The sequence below is a fragment of the Dendropsophus ebraccatus genome, chromosome 14 (genome assembly GCF_027789765.1).
Source record: "Dendropsophus ebraccatus isolate aDenEbr1 chromosome 14, aDenEbr1.pat, whole genome shotgun sequence".
Taxonomy (NCBI): Eukaryota; Metazoa; Chordata; class Amphibia; order Anura; family Hylidae; genus Dendropsophus; species Dendropsophus ebraccatus.
The window spans coordinates 67,321,189-67,341,137 of NC_091467.1; the positions used below are offsets into that span (position 1 = coordinate 67,321,189).

The 19,949-nt window shown below is 43.4% G+C and overlaps 1 protein-coding gene across 3 annotated transcripts in view; it reads left to right on the forward strand.

Annotated features, from left to right (window-relative positions):
* Positions 1 to 19,949, forward strand: part of PIK3R5 (phosphoinositide-3-kinase regulatory subunit 5) — a 63,363-nt gene that overhangs the window by 24,574 nt on the left and 18,840 nt on the right. For 2 of the 3 annotated variants that reach the window (XM_069953453.1, XM_069953454.1), the window contains exons 2-6: positions 12,341 to 12,471; positions 13,664 to 13,764; positions 16,740 to 16,808; positions 18,264 to 18,402; positions 18,487 to 18,556. In XM_069953453.1, the coding sequence (XP_069809554.1) occupies positions 12,354 to 12,471; positions 13,664 to 13,764; positions 16,740 to 16,808; positions 18,264 to 18,402; positions 18,487 to 18,556 (497 nt within the window). In that variant the 5' untranslated portion in view covers positions 12,341 to 12,353. Of the gene's footprint in view, positions 1 to 12,340; positions 12,472 to 13,663; positions 13,765 to 15,076; positions 15,122 to 16,739; positions 16,809 to 18,263; positions 18,403 to 18,486; positions 18,557 to 19,949 lie in introns of those variants that run through there. The other variant, XM_069953455.1, reaches the window with a different exon arrangement.

A 19,949-nucleotide genomic window follows, 5' to 3' on the forward strand; every position in this document is an offset into this window, starting at 1 on the left:
TAAATTTATTCCACTATGTCCCATTGGGCATATCCAATATTAGGGAGGCGGCATCTTCAAGCATCAAGAAGTAAATGAAGCAATCATTGGTTGACTAGAGTTCTATTGGTACAGCCTGCCAAAGATCTGTCACAGTAAGGACTAGTGAAGCCTCAGGCTGCCATGACACCAGGTTACAAAAGAAGAGCACGAGGAGCCTCATTGAAGAGTCTCGAAACACAGGACTAGCCAGATATCCCTCCAGGAAGGACCCAGCCAATGCACCTAGGATGTCACTGCATTGAGCGCTTTCACTAGCAGCCGGCAGTGTTATCGTTTGGCTGGTCTCCCTGAGATCAGCGATCTGTTTCTCTTATGATACCAGGATGGCATTGTGCACATTGGAGCACTAGACTATTAGGGACACGCCTAAAAATTGTTTACATGTAGCTATTGCTATTAATAGCAGCATCTAAACAGTTAAAGTGGTACTCCAGAGGGAAAAAAATATTTTCAAATCAACTTTTGTCAGAAAGTAATGCTGCGTTTACACGGAGCGATAATTCGCCCGATCGTACGATTAACGATTTCGAAGTAACGATTTTTTTTTATAACGATCAGCGTTTAGACGGAACGATATATCGTACGGAAAAATCATTTTGCGATCGCTTGAGCCGATCTCGCACATAGGTTAAATCGGTGAACGACTGTTTACACAGGAACGATCTGCGATTTTTTTGTGAACGACCAACGGCGATATTAAAACATGTTCAAAGATCAAAACGAATGATTTCTCGCTTGTCGCTTGATCATTCGCTGCGTTTACATGTACGTTTATCGTTCAAATTCGATCGTTATCGTGCAAATTCGCACGATAATCGTTCCGTGTAAGTGCTGAATTAGACGGATTTGTAAATTACTTCTGGTAAAAAAAAATTAAAGTCTTATCATCTGCTGTATGTCCTGCAGGAAGTGGTGTATTCTCTCCAGTCTGACACAGGGCTCTCTGCTGCCACCTCGGTCCATGTCAGGAACTGTCCAGAGCAAAAGAGGTTTTCTATGGGGATTTGCTGCTGCTCTGGACAGTTCTTGACATGGACAGAGGTGGCAGCTGAGAGCACTGTGTCATACTGGAGAGAATACACCACTTCCTGCAGGACATACAGCAGCTGATAAGTACTGGAAGACAACTTTTTTTTTATAGAAGTAATTTACAAATCTATATAACTATCTGAGGCCAACTGATTTAAGTAAAAAATATTCTCTGGAGTACCCCTTTAAGTCAATGTCAGCGTGTCCCTATAACATTGAGGGGGATATAAAAAAAAATGAAATAAAAACGACCTATGATTTGTCTTTTGTAGGTTACTAACAGATCACATCCTAATAGCATCAAACAGCTTTATACTTACCAATAAAAGTGGTTAGATTTCCAAGTCTACTTCCTGCTCCGTCTTCCAGTGAACATCACTATTAATAGCGCCATTAAGGAAAAGCAGAAGTGCTGCGTATGTGACAAACATCATAGGAAGATTCTGGAGGCTGCACATCCAATCTATTCAAATCAGTGCAAACACCGGCCTGTTACAGAGAGTAATACTGTATACAGGATACACCAGGCCCATATCACTACATACACAAGGAGATACTGGAGGGGTTAGCCAGGATAAGAAAAAGCACAGCTACTTTCCTGCAAAAACAGCACTGCCCCTGTCCTCAGGTCGTGTGTGGTATTACAACTCACCTCCATTCACTTCAATAGAACTGAGCTGCAAAATCCCCAAACCCAAACTGAGGGCAAGAAAAACCTTTCCCTTCAAATCAACTGATTTCAGAAAGTTATACAGATTTGTAATTTACTTCTATTTAAAAAATCTCCAGTCTTCTCATATTTAGCTGCTGCATGTCCTGCAGGAAGTTGTGTATTCTTTCCAGTCTGACACAGTGCTCTCTGCTGCCACCTCTGTCCATGTCAGGAACTGTCCAGAGCTGAAGAGGTTTTTCTATGGACAGAGGTGGCAGCAGAGAGCACTGTGTCAGACTGGAGAGAATACACCATTTCCTGCGGGACATACAGCAGCTGATAAGTACTGGAAGACTGGAGATTTTAAAATAGAAGTAAATTACAAATCTATATAACTTTCTGACACCAGTTGATTTGTAAGAAAAAGATTTTCCCGGAGTGCCCCTTTCATTATCTAACCTCTATATTGACAGCCTAGCCTCATGATAGGCTGTAAGCAATAGACTGAAACCCCTATGAGCAGCTGTTTGAAGACGCAATGGTACTTGTATGGGTACTGCAGCCTCTTCAGTGTTTTCCAGCTCTTGTACCTGCCATACTATTAGCAGTTATTAGTACTGCACACTGTTCACCTGGACAACGCTGTAGTACCTTGCATTGCTGCTACTAATAGTATGGTGAGTGTCATAGGTATGAGCGTTGGAAAACACTGAAGAGGGAGCGATAGTCAGACAAGTGCATAGGCTTCTTGAAACAACTAATTTGCAGGGATGCCGGACCTGGGTCAGGTGAGGGCCAGGAGCCACTCAGGTGCTAGTTGCTATCTACAGCTGACACACTTGTAATGACTGTCATCAGAGATCCATCCAATGCCAGTCATTTAACTGTTTAGATGCTGCTATTAATAGCGATAGCTACATGTAAACAATTTTAGGTGTGTCTCCAATAGCCTGGTGGTTCAAGATGCACAATGGCAACTGGTTCCCAAGGAAGCCTGAGGCCTTCGCTAGATCTATGACGGGCAGTACCAGTAGAGCTCTGACGCTTGAAGTTGTCACCCTCCTCCATACTGAATGAGCCTATTGCGAGGGGAATTGGCTATGGTAATAAATAGTCAGGAATTCTTACTTACAGCGGTGAGATCCTGGGATACACAGTCGCCTGTGGCCCCAAAAAGAGGTGGGACAGGCATAAAATTACTGAAAATATAGATGTTTAGAATAACATTTCTAGATTAGAACTATTCTGCCATGGCCGTCGTAAGACCAAAGAGGACGACGCGGCAACTTTTATGGCTTTACGATAAGGAGAAAAGCTGTGATGAGTTGGAGAATATACGGGTCTGGAGATCAGAGGACGGACCTGGAAGATGCACCTGGAAGGCGGACGCGTGTCTCGTGTCATCTGTGGTTCTTCAGGCCAACCCACTATATTGTCACAAGACATTGAATCAAGATTGCAACATTCAGGATATGGATGTCTCATAGTGCATCCCTTTAACCGGAAGGTGTATTAGCTAACCCTTCTAGATCAGCAAATGTATCACTGACTATTGCTTTACCTCACTGCCCAGATCCTGGATAAGCTATAGATTTTGGGTTGGTTCATCAGGAAGGGGAAAGAAGGTCGGAAGTATATAAAGTAATGACAGAGGCCCTGCCTGGCGCCATTTATATGCTCCCTATGAGATGTTGAAACAGTAAATTATCTCACCTGTTCCCTATATGGACGTCATGCATACAGCAAATAAATATATTTCAGAAAACCATGACTAAGGACCCAGTGGGGTCTGAAACGCGTCGGTGTTATATGTATGTCCAATAAAGCATTCAATATTATTTGAGCTGGAGAGGATCGTTTCTTCTTTTAGCATCTGTGATAAGATGCTGGGAGCGGGGGAACTGTATTTATATGCACCGTGCTGTAATGACAGAGCATGGCTGATTCATTACAAGGCGGCACATATGAATACAGTTCCCCCGCTCCCAGCATCTTATCACAGATGCTGCCTGGTTGGGGGGAGAAGTCCGTTACATGTATTCCACGTCCGTGTTCTGTGCATAACACGGAACGTGTGAATGCGGCCTAACAGGCAGTACCTTGAGGCAGGCAGTTTGGTCATCATGGGTTGCAGGCTGTAGATCAGGGAAGGCTGGGTTTGGTTATCATGGGTAACAGTATAGGTGAGGGCAGGTGAACTTCAATTGTCAGGAGTAACAGGCACCAGGTCAGGGCAGTCAGCAAGGAACAAGCCAGAGTGAAAACGTCACCATTGCTGTTCTCCGGGACTGTGTCTAGCAAAACCCAGAAGGACACTGGAGAAAAGACTCAGCAGGGAGAGGTACTCTTGAGGTGTGAAAAAAACGTAAGATACCATAAGCCTGTGATCAGAATTGAAGCTTCTGTAGGTGAGGACCGCTGTATGACGGCTCCTTTAATGAGAGTGGTTTGTATTATAATCAGAAACCACAATGTAAGTCAGAAGATGACCAGCACCCACAAAGCAGTGAAGGTGAATGGGGCTGTCCAAGAAGGGGCCGAGAAAAGCCCACAGCCGAAAAACAAAAAGTACTATAACCAAGAATCTGGGGGGGGGGGGGGGGAGCCTAAAAAAATTAAATTGGAGGGTTTTTGCTTTCCAAAAGTCCCCCCATATGTTATAGCAACATTCGTATAGAAGTATTTCTAGAGGGTCTCCGAATAGAGAGTCACATGGATTACAGCGGAGTACATTGTGGGTCGTACGATGAAGGGGAACCACAGCTGATACATATCAGCACATATTACGTGGTCACATTAGTGGAATGGCCTAGAAATCCCCCCGGCTTATTCACTCACCCCACATCTGGGAGCACTGCTGACAATAAGACAGAAGACGAGCCTCAGAGAGTGGTCAGCGTATAGGATATCACATATTATACCTCACCCCACCCATAACCAATCCTAGGCTCTGCGTTCTAATCATAGAGACAAAATTCCACCATGTGATTACATCTCGCAGCGGCTTCCGTGATCTCTACGTACGTTTTTCTTCGAACTGGAGATGAGTTGACTCAGAACAGGAAACCTCACTTCTTCAAAGCGCATCTTACTCCACAGCGAGAGCGAGAGATGGACGAGGGGGGGAGAGAAAGTAGACAAGAGCAGGAGGGTCGGCTTATGCGTCAACACAGGGGAGTCGCTGCGTGGTTGACCAAGTATTGGTGGGTTGGCAGGGTAGGATTTCCTTCTCCAATATTGTAACACCAACAAAAACACACAACCAAAAATATACAAGGACGTCTGGGTGATTCTGGATGTGGACTAGTGAATCAGCTGTAAGTCACTCAAATAATATGTAAAAGCAGAGATCCCAAATGTTTAGCTTTAGATTTTATCCTGAAAGATCCTAAATGTTAAGATTTCTTTTATTAAACGTAAATTATCTTGTATAAGCAATCAATTGATTTCTAATATAGATCAGTGCAATACATATGTACAACTTTGATTTATTCAGTCAATCAGCAATCTACTAGTACTGGCCGCCTATAGCTGGATGTAACGGTACATCTGTCACGGCTGCCGCAGATGATTAGAACATGACTAGGCGGCCATGGCATCCAGTCAGTGATTGAGACTGCAATGAAGGGGGTTTAACTGCATCTCTGAACCACAACGAAAGCACAATATGACTGTAGATGTCACAAGAGCTATTGATCACAGAATCTAAACAGGTATTGATCAGCACTGGATGAGTTTCCGATGCGGAGGTCAGCTGCAGATAGTAGAGGGAGGGCTGAACCTGCACCATACTCCCCATCTGTCCTATAAAGTACATGTAGATTTATATACAGTTTATGACAATAGATCTGGTATAATGGGTGACATATTGTCCTGCTCTTTCTAGGCTTATAGAAGTAAGTAGCTTAGAATAGACGCTTGTTCATGAAGGACAAAAATCCCTGAAACACCTCACTTTTAGGCAATAAAGAGTGGATTTGTAATTTTCATATTGTGTCCGTGGATCCGTTTCCATATGGTAGAGAGCATATAAGAATGCCCGCATGTATAGGTGTGTGTATGTATGTGTATATGAGTGCGTGTATATGTATGTATATATGTATGTATGTATGAATATGCGTGCATATACTGCGTGTAAGTATGTGTATGTTTGTGTATATATATATATGTGTGTGTATGTATGTGTGTGTATGTATATATATGAATACATTCACATACATGCGTGTATGTATATGTATATATGTGTTTGTATAAGTATAGATATATATGTGTGTGCAAATGTATGAATGTGTGTGTGTGTATGTATGTGTGTGTATGTATATATATGAATGCATTCGCATATATGCGTGTATGTATATGTATATATGTGTTTCTATAAGTATAGATATATGTGTGTGTAAATGTATGAATGTGTGTATATGTATGTATGAATATGCGTGGATGTATGTTTGTGTGCATATACTGTGTGTGCGTATGTTTGTATATGTATATATATATATATATATATATATATATATATATATATATATGTGTGCATGGATGTATGTATGTGTATGTATATGTATGCATACGTATATATACACGTATATGTATATATGTGTGTGTGTAGGAGGATACAACCTAATTTTACTCCAGCGTCTTGCTGTAGGTCCTTGGGGCCCACTACACATTAGATTGCATGAGGCGCCAATTGGTTGGCACAATCACGTGATCTCTTGGATTACTTCCTGTGGAAAGCAGAATGATTTATATACAGGTATATCTTCTAGATGATATATATCTGGGAATGTAGGTTACCACAGCATCCATCCCTCCATCTTCTCCCTATGGCATGCCGCTCTTGTTTCTGCTTTCTTGGGTAATGTAGTAGTGAGGCCTGCTTGCAGCGTCCGGCCTCTTACACCACAGGAATGACCTGTATACAGATGTTGTTTGGGTTTCTTGTATTGTGCAACCTTTCACCATTATGACACAACTTCACTATGGCTTCCTCAATTATAATAACATCTCAAATGAAATTATTATTCCCCACTTCAGCTTCTCGTGAATATGTATTTTTGCGTCCGTATTGCAGATGCAAGTCCCAGCCTGGCCGTGTTTCTGATAACCCGACCCGATAGCTGCAGGGTTATAGTACCATGTTTGTTTGTCACATCCCATTGTGTGGATGAGGGTATAGGAGAAATGGGTGGCAGCACACTATGGGCATTTACCCTAAGCAGTGCCTATGAAGGAGGAAGCGGAGCGGTGCCGGACCTCTTCTCATCTCACAGTATCTGCCCCCTACCTCAAGGGGTTGATCACCCCCCAAATCAACTGGAAATGCCAGAGATTTGTAATTTACATCTATTAAAAAAATCTCGTCTTCCAGTACTTATCAGCTGCCGTATGTCCTGCAGGAGGTGGTGTATTCTTTCCAGTCTGGAGAGCAGGAGAGGTTTTCTATGGGGATTTGCTCCTGCTCTGGACAGTTCCTGACATGGACAGAGGTGGCAGCACTGTGTCAGACTGGAGCGAATACACCACTTCCTCAAGGACATACAGCAGCTGATAAGTACTGGAAGACTGGAGATTTTTTAATAGAAGTAAATTACAAATCTTTGCCACTTTCTGACACCAGTTGATTTAAAGACATTTTTTTTTATGAACAACCCCCTTAAACTAGAGCAGAGCTGACTCTCTGAGGTGAGAATTGGGGCAGATCTCTCCATGAAAGTCTCCACACCCCTCCACAGCCGCAAAACAAAACAGGATGAAGGAGGCTGAAGATGGTTTGATGTCTGACAAACAGAATGGTGCTGCAGATGATTATCTCTCACTCTCGAAGACTGAAAATAAAGCCATAAAGAGGAGAAACCTTACAGAAACCAAGATCACTGCTGAGATGTAACTAAGAAACACTCAGCTACTCGAGATCCCACAACAGGGAACCTAAGCTGGAAATACATATTATTATTAATATAATATTATACATATTATATTAAAGGGATTGTTTGCCACATTTTTTTTTCTTTCCAATCAACTGGTGCCAGAGATTTCTAATTTGCTTTTATTAGAAAATCTTGAGCCTTCCAGTACTTATCAGCTGCAGGAAGTGGTGTATTTTTCCAAAAAGTGCCAGAAATAGATTTGTAATTTACTTCTATAAAAAAAAAAACTCAATTCCAGTACTTACTAGCTGCTGTATGTCCTGCAGGAAGTGGTATATTCTTTCCAGTCTGCCACAGTGTTCTCTGCTGCCACCTCTGTCCATGTCAGGAACTGTCCAGAGCAGTAACAAATCTCCATATAAACCTCTCCTATTTTCCAGACTGGAAAGAATACACCACTTCCTGCAGGACTTACAGCCTGGAAGACATATTTTTAGCACCAAAAAATGGTGAACTACCCCTGGTGGTCACACATATTAATTTACCCAAAGGCTTTGTCTCCTACCATACACATCCACACCCAGCTGAGCAGAGTAAGGAGAAAGCCATCCCCTCCAGACTCCTCTGTTGGTGGCTTATCACTCTAAAAACAAAACGGATCAGCCATTTTAAAATCCACCATACCTGACCACTTTGTCCTCTGACTTCTTCCTTCAGGGGAGAGTCAGGAGGCCACCATACCCGACTGATGGTTGGCCGCACACATTAAGATCTGTGACTGTGCCATGCCTCAGCAGACAATAAAGGGCCCTATTACACAAGACGATTATCGTGTGAAAAATAGCGATATCGTTCAAATTTAAACGATAATCGTTCTGCGTAATTGCAGCCAATGATCGAAAAATCGTTCGTAAGTCGCTGATCCTTGATTAAGATCTGAACCTAAAATTATCGCTAATTGTTCTCCGTAATTCCACATTCGCTCGCTCAAGTTCCGCATTTTTCAGTGTAATTGCACATTGTCCGTTGTTTTGTTGGGAACAGATGGAATAAACTATCATAGTAACGATCACAATAACGATCGTAACTAACGACTATCGTTCTGTGTAATATGGTGAACAATATCAGGTTAACGATAAACACTCTCTCTTGCGATTGTTTATCGTTAAGGCCCTATTCCATGCAACGATTAACCGCCGTATTCGGCCGTTATGGCCGATAATTGTACCGCGGAATAGAAGGCAACATGTTGAAAGACAAATGACTCAGCAACAAATGAATACAGCAACAATCTGCTGCTGTCACTCCGTGGAGTAGGAGCAGTGGCAGCAGACTGCTGCTGTATGCTATGGGCTGCCCGGACGATCTTCCCGCCGCCCCTCCTGTACTCACCTGCTCGCTGCCGCCTCACGAAATAGCGGCGGCAGCGAGCAGGGAATGAGGAGCAAATGAGCGTTAATAGCGCTCGGTTGCTCCTCTCAGTCGGTCCGTGGAATAGGGCCTTTAGTCGTTAATCACTAAAAATCGCTCAGTGCAATAGGACTCGTAGGGCACTATTACATGGGCCGATTATCGTGAGAAAAATCGTTATATCGTTCGAATTTAAACGATAATCGGTCTGTGGAATTGCAACGATTCCAGGCAACGATCGAAGAATAATAGTAACGATCGCAATAACGATTGTAACTAACGACTATCGTCCTGTGTAATATGGTGAGCGAATTCAGGTTAACCATAAACAATCTCGTTTGCGATCGTTTATCGTTAGTTGTTAATTGTTAAAAATCGCTCCGTGTAATAGGACCCCAAGTCCGTCGGGGAGAGTCAGGAGGCCACCATACACAACAAAGGATTAGCCGCACCAATTAAGATCTGTGACTCTGTGGGATGCCGTGCCTCGGCAGACAATAAAGTGGACTATTATATATATATATATATATATATATATATATATATATACACACACACACACACACATATATTCTGCACATTGTACAGTACATGAATACAGACCTACAGATCCGGTGTTTTCCCCTATGAGTTACCCTGGGCAGGCGGTGTTCGGAGCCTGCAGACCTGGCCTGATGCCCACGCTCGGGAACCCTGTCATTCTGGGGTCACTATGAATGGGTCCGTTCACACACGGATTATAAAACCACTTGACCCGCCGTCAGGGCGAGCTGGCTTATTGTATGAAGCACGGGAAAGGGAAGCCTAATACAGTGGAAAGGAAGACTTAATTTCCTATTGCTATTAGGCGAATGCAGGAAGGAAAAGTGATCAAGCTAACACTTTATATACTTATAAATAATCCGTGCGTCCCGTCTGAAAAATACACGGCCATTATGGTTATCGGACAAAGAATAATCAGATCCCTCTGGCATCGGTATATTTCCCATTCTAATAAACCATCGTGTATGGCGTAATGTCGGGAGACCCCGATGCCCAAGAGGTGGTCGGGAAATCAATGTCTCTAATATGTATGGCAACTTTAAAAAGGGTACTCCAGCGAAAATCTTTTTCTTTTAAAGCAACTGGTTTCAGATATATAGATTATAGATTTAGATTAGTTATTAGATCATTTATAGATTTGTAATTTACTTCTATTTAAAAATAACAACTCTTCCTATACTTATCAGCTGCTGTATGTTCTGCAGAAGGTGGTGTATTCTCTCCAGTCTGACACAGTGCTCTCTGCTGCCACCTCTGTCCATGTCCAGAACTGTCCAGAGAAGTAGCAAATCCCCATAGAAAACCTTTCCTGCTCTGAAGTTCCTGACACGGACAGAGGTGGCAGCAGAGAGCACGGGGAATAAGCACATCACATATATGGGGGTGAAGGGATTAATGTTGTTTATGTAGGTTTTGGCAAGAAGAAAATGGATGCAAATTTGTGCAGCAATTGCTTATTTATGATAAAAAGTCTTTTCCTGTGTTCTGCACATAAATATGCAACACTGTTACAGTGGTTTCTGGTGAAAACGTTGATAAATTCCTCTGTAATCTTAGGCTGGGTTCACACACAGTATATTTCAGTCAGTATTGTGGTCCTCATATTGCAACCAAAACCAGGAGTGGATTAAAAACACAGAAAGGATCTGTTCACACAATGTTGAAATTGAGTGGATGGCCGCCATTTAATGGCAAATATTTGCTATTATTTTAAAACAACGGCCGTTGTATTGAAATAATGGCCGTTATTTACTTTTATATGGCGGCCATCCACTCAATTTCAACATTGTGTGGACAGATCCTTTCTGTGTTTTTAATCCACTCCTGGTTGAGCTTACAATATGAGGACCACAATACTGACTGAAATATAATGTGTGTGAACCCAGCCTTAAAGGAGTAGTTCACAAAAAAACTCTTTAAATCAACTGGTGCCAGAAATAGATTTGTAATTTACTTCTATTAAAATATCTCAATTCTTCCAGTACTTATTAGCTGCTGTATGTCCTGCAGGAAGTGGTGTATTCTTTCCAGTCTGACACAGTGCTCTCTGTTGCCACCTCTGTCTATGTCAGGAACTGTCCAGAGCATTAGAAAATCCCCCCTGCTCTTCACATGGGAAAGAATACACCATTTCCTGCAGGGCATACAGCAGCTGATAAGTACTGGAGGGTTGGAGATTTTTGAATAGAAGAAAACTACCTCTTTAAAGGCCACCCAAATTTAACTTTGGTCGTCTTACTCCAGTGTTTGTTCCCCTTTCCACCTAAGTTCTACACAGAATAACTTGTTTGTTTTGCCTAAGTAGATAAGAAAGTAGGAAGTTGTAGGCCGAGCGCCTTCTATCTTACACCGCAGGGCAGTGTCCCATTCATACTCATCAGTTACTAGCAATGTCTCCACCCTCCTCTGCCTAATGTGCCACCATCTGCAGGTTTCTATGTACTATTTGTCTTGTATAATTATATCTATTACTATTTCATACTCCTTGTGTAGCAGGTGCTGCTCTGAGGTACAATAAAATTATAATATGACAGTAAATTAGATATAAAACACGGCCAGATATTGAATCTAACAAACGTGCTACATTAAAGTCTATGGGAAAATGTCTGTACACATATTGTAAAAATAAATATTATAGATATATTAGTCCAAGCACAAGCATAAAAGAAATTAGATGAGGGCACTCACCATATGGCGTGATCTTTTTTACGTGCATGTTAAAAAGCGGAGGACATCCTGGGCAACATAGTAGACATCAAGCACTTACAAAGCAGGGTGGTAACAGCTGTTTCACGCGCATCCGCAATTCTACAGACACCCGGAGCCTGTAGAAGCGCGCATGCACGCAAAACAGCTGTTACCACCCTGCTTCATAAGTGCTTGACGTCTACTATGTTGCCCAGGATGTCCTCCGCTTTTTAACATGCACGTAAAGAAATAAAGAAGATCAGGCCATATGCTGAGTGCTCTCATCTAATTTCTTTTATGCTTGGACTTTGCACAGCACCAGAATTGTAGTGAGGACCAACCATTGATCCCAAGGAAAGTATTAGTCCACATTCAGCGGCGATACTCATATAAATAAGCAATCAAGTAGCAGTGATGGTGTCTAACAATCTAAACATGATATATATATATATATATATATTTTTTTTTTACAATGTGTGCAGAGACGGCTGTTTTTCCAGAGTGAAAGCTTCGCCTGGTTCCCTTAGTAATCGGTTAGTATGTGGTGCAGTTTGTACTACATTACTAGCTCTCTAGAATTACAATCTCTCATTGACTACTTTCCCAGGACATGCCTTAAGATGCAGAACACATCCTGCACAGAGGACAGGATTCAGCATGCTCTGGAGAGGTGTCTGCATGGGCTCAGCAGGACACCCGGCTCTCCCTCCTCCTCCTCCTCCTCCCCCTCGTGGACAGGTAAGATCCTTGTACCTGCTAATACCAGAACCTTCTGTGTTTTGTGTTATAGTTACATAGTTATAGAGTTTAAAAAAGACAAGAGTCCATCAAGTTCACCCTACAGTCTAACCCTATAGTGTTGATCCTGAAGAAGGTAAAAACCCTCATGAGGCAGATGCCAATTGCCCCATCACAGGGAGAAAAATCCTTCCGGACCCCAATATGCTAGAAAAAATCCCTGGATCAACGTCCCATGACATGCATAGTTGACAACATTTGAAAAAAATTTTCCAGGGACCCTTCAGCTTTGACAATGAGGGGTGTGGCTTATTGTGGTGTGGTTTGTATGGGGTGTGGCTAATTGTGGGGGTGATTTGAGGGCTGCCACTTATTGTGGGTGTGGTTTGAGGGATGTCACTTATTGTGGGTGTGGTTTGTATGGGGTGCAGTTTAAGGGATGTCAATTATTGTTGGTGTAGTTTATACAGGGTGTGGCTTATTGCTGGTCACTAGTGTTTTTTTTTCCCCCTGTATTGTTCTCATTGTATGGACCTTACAGTGAAGATGATATAGAGGGACATATTACACAGCCCATCATCAGGCTCCCAGCATATTACAGATCCCAGTATCAGACCCCCAGCATATTACAGACCCCAGTATCAGAACCCAAGCATATTATAAACCCCAGTATCAGGCCTAGGTAGAAAAAGATGACTAGAAAGATCCCTGTACTACTAGAAAGAGAGAGAAACAGCGCCACACTAGTAGATGGGCAGTATAAAGAAATGCAGGTCAGCCCCAATTCACCTGAGATACTTATTTGTAACCTTTCTCTGTAGTGCTTCTTGGTAAAGTTTGTGTCTATATGGGCCATATACATCTGAGATTTCTTGGAGATTTTTAACATTGGATTCTATGGGGTAGACAAGGTTTGCAATAGTGTGTTTTGCCGCAAAAACTCTGTAGATTCACACCAAAATGTGTGACTGTAGTTTTTATACCACTAAACTCACATCCACAGTGAGGAGACCGCAATGAATTCCTGCACTGAAGCATTTGCTGTCAAGGCATGATGGGAATTGTAGTTTTGTAGCAGCTGGAGGGTTAAGGGTTCCCCTATCCCTGGTATAAATGAAGGAAGCAGTACCACACACTACATTACAAGCTAAGAGGTTTGACCCATTTCACCCACCGTATTGTTATGTTGCAGCTGGGCTCTGCCTGAACTACTGGAGTTTAGAGGAGCTGGTGAATCGTGAGCCTGCAAACCACATAATACTGGCAGAGAAAATCCTGGACAGGACAAGAGAGGTGAGGACAGATCTATAACTTTTACTATGAAGTCTACAGCTCAGACTTATCAATGTTTCCAAAAAGATGCAATGAGTTGTTCATGTCTGCACCGACCAGCTCCCCTGCTTATTACTTTTTTATTATATTATTATTATTATTATTATTATTATTATTATTATTATTATTATTATTATTATTATTATTATTATTATTATTATTATTAGGGATGGTCCGAACCTGCCGAGGTTCGGGTTCGTATGAACCCGAACGCTTGGCATCAGATTCCCGCTGTCTGCCCGCTCCGTGGAGCGGGTGGATCCAGCGGGAGTAACGCCCTGAAAACTGGGATACAGCCTATGGCTGTATCCCAGTTTTCCAGGAGGTCCTCCCGCTGGATCCGCCCGCTCCACGGAGCTTGCAAACAGCGGGAGTCATTACCGAGGGTTCAGGTTTGTACGAGAACCCGAACCGAACTCGGTTCGGACCATCCCTAATTATTATTATTATTATTTATTTATAAAGCGCCCTTAATTCCAGAGTTCAAAGGGCCAGTTCAAATGGAGTAAAACTGGCAGAATTCCGCCAGCCTCCGTGTCATACTGGCAGTCTATAAGAGGGCTCACTCCTCCTGTCTCCGCGCAGAAGAATTGACATGCCAATTCTTCTGAGCTGAGAGAGGAGGCGTGCAAGCCCTCGCATAGACTGCCAGTTTAACACGGAAGCTGGCAGAATTCCGTGGCGGAACTCCGCCAGTTTGACTCCGTATGAACTGTCTCTAAGAGTGGTAAGAGTGCTTACCATCAAATATAGCTGGCTTTACACTAATATATAGTACGGTAAGTAGGTTAAAATTTGACAACCCCATTACCACATTATGAGCCACCAACTTCACACAATAAGAGAATATAAAAGCACCAAAAGATGGCTTACATCAGGAGGATGACATCACTAGTCACATGATATGACATCACCATTCTCAATTTCAGAATTAATACAAAGGAAAAAAATAATGATGGCTTTCATTTCCTCTGCACCATCTCTTTCTGAATGAGATCGATTACTTGCAACTTGTGTGAACATCTTCATAAACGTAAGAGGATTCAAATGAAGCCCATATATATGTTTCACCCCTACTACGGCACTTCGTCGGGTTAGCCCGACTACTACGGCACTTCGTTGGGTTAGCCAGACTACTACAGCACTTCGTCGGGTTAGCCCGACTACTACGGCACTTCGTCGGGTTAGCCCGACGAAGTGCCGTAGTAGGCGTGAAACATTGTTGCTTTTGTGAACACACCTGCTCTTCCACCCCCGCTCTCCCCGCAGCACCCGCTCTGACGTACCTGCAATAAACCACCTGCATCTATCCAGTTTGGTGAGTGCGAGATTCTGTTTCTCGACTGTTACATTTGTATCCCGCTTCATTAGTCTCTGCACCGCCATTCCGTGGTGAGGTACTTTTGCTTGCTTTAGACTCCAGTCCGAGGTATCCTGTTCAATAGTGTTCCTTGCGGCTGGTGCCGGTCGACCCACTCTCAACCCTACCATAACTACTATAATACTGCTCCTATATACAAGAATATAACTAATATAACACTACCCTCTTTGTACAGGAATATACCTAATATAATATTTCTCACATAAAACACCTGCTTTATGGGATACTTATTATAGCAGTCAGTGTATGATCGGTGTCAGGTGCAGCTTTTCCCCGGAGCTTGATGGGAACCTACTGTCAATGAAGAAAATGTATTCTCTAACATCGGCTGTGTGAATGGAAGTCGGAGGGGAAGAGCCATTGCTTCCTGAGTTTACTCTCTTGTCCACATCTTGGCTGGTAACAATGAGCCCACAGGACAAACAAGCAGGAAGAAGGTTCTAGTTCCCAAACTTTAAGAGGTCATTACTCAGGACAGGTGACATGGATTATCCCCCGGGGTCACCACCTACACAATGGGACATTACAGGCTCTGGATTTGTTTACTCTATTATTATAGGTTGTTTACATGGATTGTCATTTTCAGCCGTGTCACAAAGTAAACTTCACCCTGTCAGAATGAAATAGAGGTCTTTACGGAAACAGGAGAGACCTGTCACAGCTCTATTGTATTCTACGTACAAGCATTGATATTGGACGTTCACGCAGCTCTAGAAATATAAATATAATAGCTTTACATATCACTCCGAAACTATACCGATTTATTTCACGCTATGTTTTGCAGAGTTGTATTTTTTATTTATACTGATTTAGTCCCGTGCACACTACGGAATCGGCGTGGAGATTTCGCTCTGAATCCCGTCTGCTATCTCTTCTGATGGGAGGTCTTGCGCGCCTCCACTCAAACAATTGACATAACCCCTTTAAAGGGGTTATCCAGCATTTTTTTTATACCAACTGGTTTCAGAAAGTTATATAGATTTGTAATTTACTTCTATTTAAAAATCTTCAGTCTTCTAGTACTTATCAGCTGCTGTATGTCCTGCAGAAAGTAGTGTATTCTTTCCAGTGTGACACAGTGCTCTCTGCTGCCATCTCTGTCCATGTCAGGAATTGTCCAGAGCAGGAGAAAATCCCCATAGAAAACCTCTCCTGCTCTGCACAGTTCCTGACATGGACAGAGGTGGCAGCAGAGAGCACTGTGTCAGACTGGAAAGAATACACCACTCCCTGCAGGACATACAGCAGCTGATAAGTATGGGAAAACTTGAAATTCTAAATAGAAGTAAATTACAAATCTATATAACTTTCTGTCATCAGTAAATTTAAAAAAAGGAAAAAAATGTTTTTACTGGAGTACCCCTTTAACTACTGGCATGGATAACATCAGTAGGTATCATTGTATTATGAACTCTTACATGTTCTCAAACCCAAGGATGTATAGGATTAATCTGGAGCCATATAGCCATCCCATCACTCAGTCTCCAGGGTGTCATCTTACCTCATGCATCCATAACACCACTTTCTAAAATCTGCCTTTTTTTATATGTTTTAGGCCCAGGAAAAATGCGAGTACGAGCTTCTTACACCTCTTGCGCTCATGTTTCATTTTGCAGTTCTCTTGGTGAGTAATAGTAGTGTAGCATGGACTAATGTCACAGCCCATAGAAAAAGATGTTCATATGCCGCCACCTAGTGGTCACAAGATGAAAAGTTAATCGATTCTAGCAAAAATGTTGACTCACAACAAATCCATTAAAAAAAAAAAACTAAAAAAGTAAAAACAGTCTGCAGAGTCACCTTTTTCTGCCACTGTGATAAATCGGAGTACAAATAAACATGAGCGTGACCTGAGCATGCACAGAGTGTGATCGTGCAGCATTTGAATACCGGTGGCTGATGAAGTTGGATGCTGCCCTAGGGAGTCTGGGAAAACATGGCTACACCCTATGGCCTATAGGTTTGCATCAGCCACCATTAATGAAATGCTGCACGATGGGACTTGGAGCATGCTACAGCCGCACTCATCTCTAAGTACAATCAGTAGTCTAAGAGACATTTTACAATCAAGCAACCTATATTTTATTTCACGTATACATTACAGGAGAAGCTCGGCCACTTTTAAAATCTGGCAGCTTGCAGTAAGAACTTCTCTCTCCTCGTGCCTGCGGTGAGCGGGGGGACCGGCCTCGGGCCACACACTGGGATCCAGGATCTCCGGCACGGACATGTTACGACCCAGTTGATGGACTGGCTGCTCAGCCAGTCAGTGACTGTGTCGGGACTCTGCTCAGCCAGTCAGTGACTGTGTCGGGACTCTGCTCAGCCAGTCAGTGACTGTCGGGTCTCTGCTCAGCCAGTCAGTGACTGTGTCGGGACTCTGCTCAGCCAGTCAGTGACTGTCGGGTCTCTGCTCAGCCAGTCAGTGACTGTGTCGGAACTCTGCTCAACCAGTCAGTGACTGTGTCGGAACTCTGCTCAACCAGTCAGTGACTGTGTCGGGACTCTGCTCGGCCAGTCAGTGACTGTGTCGGGACTCTGCTCAGCCAGTCAGTGACTGTGTCGGGACTCTGCTCAGCCAGTCAGTGACTGTCGGGTCTCTGCTCAGCCAGTCAGTGACTGTGTCGGGACTCTGCTCAGCCAGTCAGTGACTGTCGGGTCTCTGCTCAGCCAGTCAGTGACTGTGTGGGAACTCTGCTCAACCAGTCAGTGACTGTGTCGGGACTCTGCTCGACCAGTCAGTGACTGTGTCGGGACTCTGCTCGGCCAGTCAGAGACTGGGGCGGGACTCTGCTCGGCCAGTCAGTGACTGGGGCGGGACTCCACTCTAGTCACTGATTGGCTGAGCGGCCAGTCCATCAGCCCGGACAGGCCTTTTCCAGGTCATGACATCATCACAACTCCTTAAGGTGGGGGTTCCGAGGCCAGTCCAGTCGCTCACCTCGGGCACGGGGAGAGGTAAGTTCTTACTCCTGATGAAATTACCTCCTGCCAGCTGCCAGATTTTACAAATGGCTGGACTACTTCTTTAATATAAACCAATATAGTCCGGTGCTGAGGCTGTTCACTGACATTGCAGGCCCCCTGGATCCCTGAAGAGTACGACCTTCTACCTAAAGCCTTTGAGACGTTTCATGTTTTCCTCACTTGGCCGGCTCCATATTGCGACATTTACCAGGAGATTCTGAGTTTTATAAGTGAGGAGCAAAAAGTCCCAGGTACTAATATATTATTGGTAAATACATTGGTCTTTATATAGCGCCTCTGTATTGTGCGCTCAGATATGTTGTTTCTTCCGACAGGAATCTCCTACCAGCGTCTGGTCAGAGCAGAACAAGGTCTCCTGACGAAATCCTCCCTGCCCAACATTGTGTAAGTGAAGAAAGACATCACTTTAAGACTAGTTTACTTTTACATTTTATGTCAATTCTATTTTTATTTTTATTAGTATTAAATAAATGTGAAAAAACCTTTTAAATCAACTGGTATCATAAAAAAATATATATATACAGATCTTTATTTAAAAATCTCAAGTCTTCTAGTACTTATCAGCTGCTGTATGTTCTGCAGGAAGTGGTTTATTCTCTCCAGTCTGACACAGTGCTCTCTGCTGCCACCTCTGTCCATGTCAGGAACTTTCCAGAGCAGCAGCAAATCCTCATAGAAAACCTCTCCTGTTACGCCCCCTTCTTGCAGCCACCGTATCAGTATTGAAAGCCCTATGTATTCGAGCCGATGCCTTCTCCGCTCCCTCTCCACTTACCCCCCTACATCTATCACCTGCTCTTTTTTCCAACTCTATGGGCCCTTCACCACCATTATGGAAACTTTTAGCCGGCCACCGTCTGAGATATCTGACCCGACAACACCAGCCACTTGATGTCTCAGGTGTTTTGCCTTCTAAGCACTTCCAATCTCAACATATACAACATATTTGCAATAAATTTTCCTCGGATAAGGGAAACCTTCGAGACATCAACTGGCTTGAAAGGCTGATATTATTCCCCCAACAACCAAAGAGACCCCTCTGCTTATACGTCCTTTTTGGGATCGAATTCTCTCCTTGATCGCTCAACTACCAGGCCCCCGCCTGAGATTACCCCAGAACTGGTTCTGTTGTGGGCTCCCACCAACTATTTCAACCTAAGAAAGATAACCTGATCACCCATCTTTTAGCAGCCGCGAAAATGGTGATCCCCCTCTATTGGAGGTCGACTGATCCCCCTCCGGTGGCTAGATGGATTGAAAAAGTTGAGGATATCCGACGGCTCGAGGAGGTCTGTAGCTGGCTCTCCCTTTCACATGATAAATACCTCTCTCTCTCTCTGGCTCCCCTGGACAGATTTGTTACAGGAATACTATAGCCCTTCCACCTCCGCCTCTTAAACCACGTTTTTGGACCTGCACTGGAGAATCCCCTTCTCCCCCCCCCCCCCCCCTCTACCTGCCTTATCCACCCCTTACTACCCTTCCTCTCACTTTGTCTTGCCTCCGCTATGGGTTTTGTGGCCTCTGTTTGGCTTTACTATGTTAAATATTTATATGGGAAAAAATGACTGTATCAATAAAAAGAGATTTGACTAGAAAACCTCTCCTGCTCTGGGCAGTTGCTGACATGGACAGAGGTGGCAGCAGAGAGCACTGTGTCAGACTGGAAAGAATACACCACTTCCTGCAGGACATACAGCAGATGATAAGTACTGGAAGACTGGAGATCTTTAAATAGAAGTAATTTATGAATCTGTATAACTTTCTGACATCAGTT